Source organism: Drosophila virilis, chromosome 3, assembly GCF_030788295.1.
Source record: "Drosophila virilis strain 15010-1051.87 chromosome 3, Dvir_AGI_RSII-ME, whole genome shotgun sequence".
Taxonomy (NCBI): domain Eukaryota; kingdom Metazoa; phylum Arthropoda; class Insecta; order Diptera; family Drosophilidae; genus Drosophila; species Drosophila virilis.
The window spans coordinates 20,100,895-20,110,201 of record NC_091545.1 but is presented as its reverse complement, the minus strand read 5'-3'; the positions used below and the strand labels follow the sequence as shown (position 1 = coordinate 20,110,201).

General features: G+C 35.5%; 2 protein-coding genes across 9 annotated transcripts in view; one reads left to right on the top strand and one right to left on the bottom strand.

Moving 5' to 3' along the window:
- The first annotated feature begins 762 nt into the window (after positions 1–762).
- The window catches only part of S1P (membrane-bound transcription factor site-1 protease), a 16,894-nt gene continuing 8,349 nt past the window's right edge, over positions 763–9,307 (top strand). Inside the window, exons 1-6 of one of the 4 annotated variants that reach the window (XM_032434314.2) lie at positions 766–989; positions 2,784–3,323; positions 3,378–4,230; positions 4,622–5,361; positions 5,421–5,970; positions 6,033–6,255. In XM_032434314.2, coding sequence (XP_032290205.1) covers positions 822–989; positions 2,784–3,323; positions 3,378–4,230; positions 4,622–5,361; positions 5,421–5,970; positions 6,033–6,232 — 3,051 coding nt within the window. In that variant the 5' untranslated portion in view covers positions 766–821 and the 3' untranslated portion in view covers positions 6,233–6,255. Of the gene's footprint in view, positions 1,032–2,783; positions 3,324–3,377; positions 4,231–4,621; positions 5,362–5,420; positions 5,971–6,032; positions 6,256–9,307 lie in introns of those variants that run through there. The other 3 variants (XM_032434313.2, XM_032434315.2, XM_032434316.2) reach the window with 3 other exon arrangements.
- kug (FAT atypical cadherin kugelei) overlaps positions 6,913–9,307 on the bottom strand; it is a 22,122-nt gene continuing 19,727 nt past the window's right edge. For 3 of the 5 annotated variants that reach the window (XM_070207770.1, XM_070207772.1, XM_070207771.1), the window contains exons 19-23: positions 9,021–9,299; positions 8,745–8,927; positions 8,643–8,672; positions 7,790–7,921; positions 6,913–7,174 (exon numbers count right to left, since the gene is read on the bottom strand). In XM_070207770.1, the coding sequence (XP_070063871.1) occupies positions 7,032–7,174; positions 7,790–7,921; positions 8,643–8,672; positions 8,745–8,927; positions 9,021–9,299 (767 nt within the window). In that variant the 3' untranslated portion in view covers positions 6,913–7,031. The remainder of the gene's footprint in view (positions 7,175–7,789; positions 7,922–8,642; positions 8,673–8,744; positions 8,928–9,020; positions 9,300–9,307) is intronic. The other 2 variants (XM_002047976.4, XM_070207773.1) reach the window with 2 other exon arrangements.

Here is a 9,307-nt window from a genome sequence, read left to right as displayed (position 1 = left end):
CAAAAAGCAATGTTTGGAGAAGAGGAATACGAATTTGGGACACGAAAGAATTCACAAATGCAGCCAGAATGTTCAACAGAAAAGATAGTTAAGCCTTCACGGGGGCCAGAGGGCAGATCGCCAAGTGCCCAGTCAGCAGGTCACGGGCGCTGATTGGACACAGAGTAATCATGCAACAGCTCGCCAGAACGCAGACTGTTAGCATCAGATGCAGGAGTTTAGGTGCTTAAAGAGGTAAGAATTGTAAAACCCTTACATAAAAACCCATACATTCGTCAGCCCTCATTCTCGTCATAATCAAATTATACATAGTCTTTAAGAAGAGGAAGCTGAAATCTATAATATTTAAAAAATGCATGAAATCAATATTTCCCAATCCCTTTTTGTTTGTTGAAGTAATTACTGCAGACCATTGATCTTATTTTATTTGAATCTCTTCCAATATTTTTTGTTAATGGGATATTTTATAATTAATAGTAATGAAAATCGCATACAAACAGGTCTTTGCATTTAATTTGAATCAGAGACGGAAGCAAAATCTGCATACAAAATAAAAAGGCAGATGAAATTTTTAAATAACTCAAATAATAAACTTTTTTTCATTTAAGAAGATTAAAATTTTAATTGCTGTATATATAAATCTCAAAATAATCAGTTTAGAAAAATAACCCTGTATAGAGAAAATTCAAAACGTGTTCCATTCCAACTTGGACCATTGAATCGTGACAATTTGTGATGCGACGCTACCTTGACGAGTACTTGCGGACTCGTAGGGTTTGCAATATAATGTTTACTTATGGCTTAGCATTTGTTTTTAATAAATGAGTGCATTAACATTTGTGTTTGTTATTAATGCAGTCTTCGCCCTTTTTGTAGCTGAGTGTGCCTTAGAAAAGGCAAACTCCTCGTCTTCCAATGAAATAAGATTTCAGGCGAAGACCGTTCCCAATGAGTTTATTGTAACCTATCATTCAAAATACAATACGAACGTGCGTATCTCGTTCATCCAGAGGAGGCTGTCCAAGGGAAATGTACGTACAGTATGTCAATAAAGTGTTTTTACTAACAAAAAAAAACTAATTTTTTGGGTTTAGTTGAAAATAAATGTACCTAAAAGTGAGAATTTTTTTTCAATTATAATTTATTTCGATTCTATATTTCTCCTAGAACTTAATGGCAAAAAGAATTGTTAAATAACATTACCCAAACATTTTATAAAATTAAAAAACTAAAAACATTCACATTTTATGCTGTCAATAAAGTGTTTTTACAGCTACGGTAAATTGTTTTGCCGTTCTCTTTTGGGTGATCCCGTTAGATTTGGGCCCATGCGTTTTGGCTTCTCTTGTGTCTTCGACTTTTCTTGTCATTTTCTATTGCAATTTATAACGTTTTGCTTTAATTTTATGAAAAATAAAATGCCAGGAAAAAGAACAACTTTTGAAGTCGCTCAGCTGGTGTATTATAACCATCAGATGGGACGTCAAGTCTCGGAACTGGCTGATATGTTTAATTTATCAAAAGCAACGATATACAACATATTAAACAGAGCCAATAAGGAAGATAGGCTAGAGGCAAAGCCAGTATGTGGTCGACCCTGCAAAATTTCTGACAGAGATAAGCGAAAAATTCTGAGAAAAATTGAGAAAAATCCACAAATTTCGCTTAGGGATATTGCTCAGGAGTTCAAGGAAGAAAGTGGTGTTGATGTGTCACATGAAACTGTCCGAAAATTACTGAATTCCAATGACTACACATCACGAGTTGCCAGGAAAAAACCTCTACTATCGGCGGCGAATATTTTGAAGCGGCTATCGTTCGCTCAAGTCCATGTAAATAGTTCGAACGATTTTTGGAGTAACGTCATATTCTGTGACGAAAGCAAGATGATGCTATTCTACAACGATGGGCCATCCAGAGTCTGGAGAAAGCCACTAACAGCGTTGGAAAACCGCAATATTATTCCAACCGTTAAATTCGGAAAACTATCAGTGATGGTGTGGGGGTGTATTTCGAGCAAGGGTGTAGGAGATTTGACCTTCATTGAGAATACCATGGATGCTAGACAATATCTGAGCATTTTACAGACACATCTCGTCAGTAGTGCACAGAAATTTGGATTCTATGAGGACAATAAGCCAATTTTTAAATTTTACCAGGACAATGACCCGAAGCATAAAGCTCATATGGTAAGAGTTTGGCTGTTGTACAACTGTGGAAAGGTGTTAGACACTCCACCACAAAGTCCAGATATGAATCCAATAGATGTTTGTGTGGTCATATTTGAAAAAAAAAGTCGCAAAGCGGAGTCCAAAATCAAAAACTGATTTAAAAGCTGCTGTACTGGAAGAATGGCAGAAGATTCCAGAAACATACATACAAAACCTTATTGTTTCAATGAAACGGCGATTGCAGGCTGTATGTGACGCTAATGGCAGCCACACAAAGTATTAAAAAAAAATATTCCTGTTTTTTTAACATTGTTATTTAGTAATAAAGTTTCGTGTAAAAACACTTTATTGACAGCATAAAATTTGAATGTTTTTAGTTTTTTAATTTTATAAAATGTTTGGGTAATGTTATTTAACAATTCTTTTTGCCATTAAGTTCTAGGAAAAATATAGAATCGAAATAAATTAGAATTGAAAAAAAATTCTCACTTTTAGGTACATTTATTTTCAACTAAACCCAAAAAATTAGTTTTTTTTCGTTAGTCAAAACACTTTATTGACATACTGTATATTTGAATATCAGCACGTTAAATTAACAAAATATGTTTTCAGGCATTGAAGTGGTCAATTGTACCACGTCACAATTTAGCTGCGCATTATCCAAGCGACTTTGACATCTTACATATCTCGGATTCCAATGGCACTTTAATTAAAGAAACTCTCAGCAATGTGAAGGCTCATCCTGCTGTTAAAGCAGTTTTTCCTCAACAATATGTCCAAAGATGGCTCTCATCCAACAATACTGATAGTTCCAATTATAATACTCGCCATCTCCGAGGAGTTCCTCGGGAGAAGCGCGTAAGGGCCGGAAATGCACAGCACGTTTCGGCGTCTTTGCATGCGGACGTGCTTTGGAAGCTGGGTATTACCGGAATGGGTGTTCGGGTTGCTATTTTTGACACGGGCTTAACACAGAATCACCCGCACTTCAGAAATGTCAAAGAGCGAACAAATTGGACAAATGAGAAATCATTGGACGACGGCGTTAGTCACGGTACTTTCGTGGCAGGAGTGATAGCATCCTCAAAAGAATGCCTCGGATTGGCGCCTGATGCTGAATTGCACATATATAAAGTTTTTACAAACTCGCAGGTGATTGTCAAATAGTTACATTCTCTCTGATTACCTAATGCTTGCGAATTACAGGTATCCTATACTTCCTGGTTCCTAGATGCTTTCAATTATGCCATTTACCAAAAAGTGAATATTATCAATTTAAGTATTGGCGGCCCCGATTTTATGGATTTGCCGTTCGTCGATAAGGTTTTAGAACTATCAGCAAATAATATAATTATGGTATCGGCAGCAGGCAACGATGGTCCCATTTACGGTACTCTTAATAATCCGGGTGACCAAAGTGATGTAATCGGCGTGGGTAGCATCAATTTTGATGATAAAATTGCCAGATTTAGCTCTAGAGGCATGACAACCTGGGAACTTCCATTAGGCTATGGAAGAATAGGATTGGACATTGTCACGTATGGTAGCCAGGTTGAGGGCAGTGACGTGCGCATGGGCTGCAGACGGCTATCGGGAACCTCCGTCTCGTCACCAGTTGTCGCAGGAGTAGCTGCTTTACTTAGAAGCGGGGCTTCGCATAAAATAGATTTAGTTAATCCGTCATCCTTGAAACAAGTTCTTGTCGAAGGAGCTGAACGGCTGCCAAATTATAACATATTCGAGCAGGGACAAGGAAAACTTAACTTGTTAAAAAGTATGCAGCTGCTCTTATCGTACAAGCCCAAAATTAGTTTAATTCCGTCTTCGCTTGACTTTACATCGAACTACATGTGGCCGTATAGTAGTCAACCCCTGTTTTATGGCAGCACGGCTGCAATTGTTAATGTTACAATTCTTAATGGGATATCTGTGACTGGAAAAGTTGTTGGCCAACCAAAATGGATTCCAGATCCGGACAATTTTGGGCGCTTCCTCAACATTTCAACATCATTTTCAAGCACGATTTGGCCATGGACCGGTTGGATGTCAGTCTACATTGGTAAGGGTATAGCATACCACCAAAACTATCTTTCTTTTTTAACTATATACAAATGTGAATACCCTAAGATCTAAAAAGAAGTACATAGTCATGAAGGGGCAGTTCTCTTTGGGTAGCCGAATATAACATAAAAATGAAAGGAAAATTCTTTTCGCGTTGCCGAAGCTTGAATGTTCTTTCCCACAAATATATAAAATCTTCCATTGATGATACAGAGTATAGTTGTCCGATGTTGATGTCATTTTATACTGTTTTTTTGTTGGTGCCCGATGCTTAACCAGGGGCTTATAATCAAAAACCTTAATCCGTCCTTCCTTTTGTTGCTGTCTTGTCTTTGATTGCATTTCATTGATATAATAATTAAAAAAATGTTTTTATTTCTTTATCGCAGCTATTAATAAGGAAGCACAGAACTATGAAGGCATTGCCAAAGGACGTTTAATATTATTAATAGAATGTGTGCCAATTGGTGCAAATAAATCTCAACAAAGTGAAGTAGATTTACCTCTTACAATTAAAATAACACCAAAGCCGCCGCGACATAAAAGAATTTTATGGGACCAATTTCATAGCTTAAGATATCCGCCAGGTTATATACCTAGAGACAATTTGAAGATTAAAACTGATCCACTCGATTGGAGGGCAGATCACATTCATACGAATTTTCGAGACACTTATATACATTTAAGGAACTCTGGATATTATATTGATGTCTTAAGGGAACCGTATACCTGCTTCAACCCACTTGAGTATGGGGTGTTGTTAATCGTAGATCCCGAAGAAGAGTTTTTTGACGATGAGATTTCAAGTCTAGAATATTATGTTTACGAAAATGGCTTAAGTGTAATTATATTTGCGGATTGGTATAATACGACAGTCATGCGACACATTAAGTTTTTCGATGAGAATAGCAGACAATGGTGGATACCTGATACCGGTGGGGCTAATATCCCAGCCTTAAATGATCTTTTGAAACCATTTAATATATCCTTGGGAGACTTTGTTGGAGAGGGACACTTTAAATTGGGAGACCATTCAATGTATTACGCAAGTGGTACCACCCTTGTGACATTTCCAAATAATCAGGACGATGTGGTTATTGGGACAAACTTAAACGATCAAGGGGAATCGGTAAATAGTTGTCAGCTAATTACATTAAATTTTTATTAATATCCTTTTATATATTTAAGGTTATCACAAATGGAAAATCACAAAATTTGGACGTTAAACAATTTGTACCCATTATGGGATTATTTCAAACTAATCTCAAATTCCGACAACCTGAAATTATCAAATATCAAAGGAACTCTCCAGTGGTTGACGATAACCCCAAACTTTCTGATATATCGTTTGACCATGCAATATTAAAGAATCGAATTTTATTGAATGAGAAAAATGAGAGGTTCGCTGAAGGTCGCATTGCTGTCTATGGCGACTCAAATTGCTTAGATTCTTCCCATATGGAAAAAGCATGTTTCTGGCTTTTGACAACTATTTTAGATTTTGCAATGAACTCCCACAAATCAATGTTATTAGAGAATTTAAATCGAATTTCGGAATTTAAACAAGTGAAGAGGAAGCCATTACCCATGAGGATATCGAGTAGCAATTTAAAAAAGTTTTCAAAAGTGATAAGATATATTAAAAACCCAAATTCACGGTGCGAAAAACTAGAATGGATAGTTGGAACAACATTAAATATTAGCAAAAGGATAGAACTTAAACTTGATTCTACCGAAGGTAACATTTTATAATATTTCATATTATATAATTAGTTGAAATATACTTTTTATTTATTTCAGAAAATCAAAAAAATAATATTATTATTAATATAAATACTGAGCTTGCCAAAATAACTCTAGACAATGATATGAGTTCTGCCGACCAAATCGACTTTAATATAAATATATCCGTTTTATTTATGATAACACTCAGTGCAACTGTTCTCATAGTTTTTATATTATTTTTAAAGGGAAAAATTGCATTTCATTCGTTTAAATAAAATAATATACTACGATATGATAATGGCATTTCGAGTACTGCATCGACATTTTCCGACCATTGAATATATTGTTATATAAATTTTGCTAACAGGATATATTTGTTATCAACTAAAACGAACGAAGCTTGAATGTTCGGCTATCTTCGGCACGCCAAAGATTTAATACCCTTGTTGCATGTATTTGTGAATAGTGAAGCTTGTTAATGCTGGATATCCAGGACAGCACAGACTCAAGCATCGGAGGATACCAGGAACTACAGGATACTGGGGGCCACAAGTGTCTAGCAATAATAACACTGTTGGTGTATTCTGTGCAATTACAAATGCGTTTCCTAGCGATATCAGTTCGGTAAGACTGAATACGTGTGTATCTTGAGCGAACCCAGCAACAAAACGACCGACAAAGGTCGAAGAGCGACCAGCGACTAGAAATGTAGCGACTGGAAATGTAAAGTCTGGATCTAAATGAGCATTGGGGCGTTGCGTTTGAGTGCAAATCTCCAAATCTGATGCTTTATTAAAGGTTGGAATTCCACATTCAGGTTTAGCTGCTGTAGTAGTATTGGTCAGTTCTTTCCTCCTATATTAAAGCGTCTGATGTTAGAAATTGGCTGGTTACTTAAAATAGATGTTCTTACCTTTCAAGAGTTCAAAAAAGAATACATTAAAAAAATACTATATTCCAATTCTTATTAAAAATATAATTATACTTGTATAGTTTTATTTCATATAAAATCAGTAGAAAAAGAAACAGAGTCATGGCCAAAGTTAAAATCTATGATTTTATACAATTAATATGTCATTCACTACTATATTTTCCTTGCAGCGGAAGAAAGTCTTCTAATTCCGAATCTTCAATTTCACAAAGTCGAACAGAGATATTGCTGTCTGAACCAGTTTTACCGGCCGCATATGGAAACAGATATATTTCCTCAGAATTTCCTAAAATAAAAAACAAAAAACGTTAGGCACATTTTTCTTCGTATACATGTTAAGTCGGCTCGATATAGAGCTTCACATCGGTAGTCGTCCTTTTGGCATACTAAAACATATCATTTAAGCATTAAAACTTTAAAATTCTTGTCCGTCTGCTTCATTATATGGGCTTTATGATATACTAATGCGAACTCAAGATTTTGCCCAAGTTGTGCAAACACCTAATTTTTGACCGATCATACCTAAGTTTGTTAGTTTGTTAGTGGTCCGATCCAGTCGATTCCGGCTTGCAAGTCGAGTCTACATACAATTTTAAGACGATAGCTTTTAGACAGACGGACGGACCTGGCTTATAGACTCGGCTGTTGATTGCCAACAAATAGGCTATGAGTAATCGAAGATGGTTCCATCCATGCGTAATAAATCCATCGTCAAGGACATAACACTACAACAAATACTACGCATAATGGACAAGTCTGATTTTATTTTGTAGTGTGCTCAAAAGACGACTACAGATGTGCTGCTGAAATTTAGTTAAGTGAGTTCTAGTTTCTATTTGAGAAATCCTGAAATCGAGTCGTTTAATAACTGCAATTTCGTGCAAACTATTTATACAATTACCGCTTATTGCTCTTCTACTTGATAACTCTTTTTTAAGCATAGGTGTTTCGTTATTAGAGCTTTCCGCCTCCGTGTCACTTGGCGTATGTATCGTCGGCAAATATGAATCAGGATGTCGTAAATATACTTTGCCTGTTGATTATAGTTTTTTCAAGTCACAATTAAATAATTAAATTGGCATATTAATATTTTTATATATTGGATAATAATAAGTCGGGTGCAAGCGACTGATAGATAACGTTCATTCAATGTTTTTTCTGTCAAAACTAGTATGAGTATATTATTTCTTGGATTATGATTTATTGGGTTTGCAGAAAGCAAGTGCATTTGGTAAATATCATAAGAATGGGAGGGCAGCCTTGCCTAAAACCAAAAGTTTTTTATTACGCAACCTTTTTTTTTATTAATAAAAACATTTTAGATCAATCAAATGGAACATTTGTTATAACGAAATATTATTTAATAGTAGATTGCTAAATTAAAATGAATGTGGATTGTATAATAAAAGATCTTTTTTCCTATATTTGTTAAGTCTTAGGCAGAGACAATTTTGGCTCCAAAAACTATATAAAGTCGACAAATGAGTCACGCAGGCACGTTCGTCTGTTCGTATTTTCATATATAGTATGTCCGAACCGATCGGTTGTCTGTCTGAACAAACTCGTCGATCCTGATTTTCAATTATTGATTTTCAATAATGTCAAAGATGTTGTCTATATTTTACACTCCGTCTTTGTTTTAACGTTAAGAGCGAGTGGGGTGGTAATTGAAATCAGAAAATTGATAATTTAATTCAAAAAGAAAGATGAAAACCATAATTCAAAGCTTGACACTTAAACGCTGACAAACTTACGCAATCGATTTGATTTTGATTGGAAAGGCACTGAATGCATGAAAATATGTAGGTTTTGTTAATTATAAAACAATTATTTAAGGGGCTTAAAGATAATCATACCTGTATTTAGTTTGTAGTCTTCATTCTCGCTTTTATTAAATGAACTTAGCCTTGAACGGGATTCATTGCTTAAATTCGGCAACATAAATGGTTGAATACAGCTTTCTATCTCCGAATCCCCATATTCAAATACCATGTCTTCATTTAGAGCAACTATATCTCTAGTTGGATCGATATCTTCTACTGCAATATAAAGAAATTGTAAAAGTCGATGGCTAAGATTTCGAAAGACTAATATATATACATTTTTGATACATTAATAGCTTGTCAACTTACCATGAACTAAATATTTTCGTTTTGATTTAGACTCATTACTGTCATTACTATGGAAGCTCGATGAGTCCGCGACTTCGGCACCAGGAACTTCTGTTATATCCGGCAAGGGATTATGGCTTTTTCGAACCCAATCCGAACAGTCCCAGTGATATTGCCCATTACCAGCAGAATCAACAAAGTTTGCGTTCGATGTGGAATGACAGACATTAGGCATTGCTACCTGAATTAGTTTTCCGCTTGAAAGTCGATTAATTGGAAAGCCATAGTCAATTCTGCGTTCTGTAACG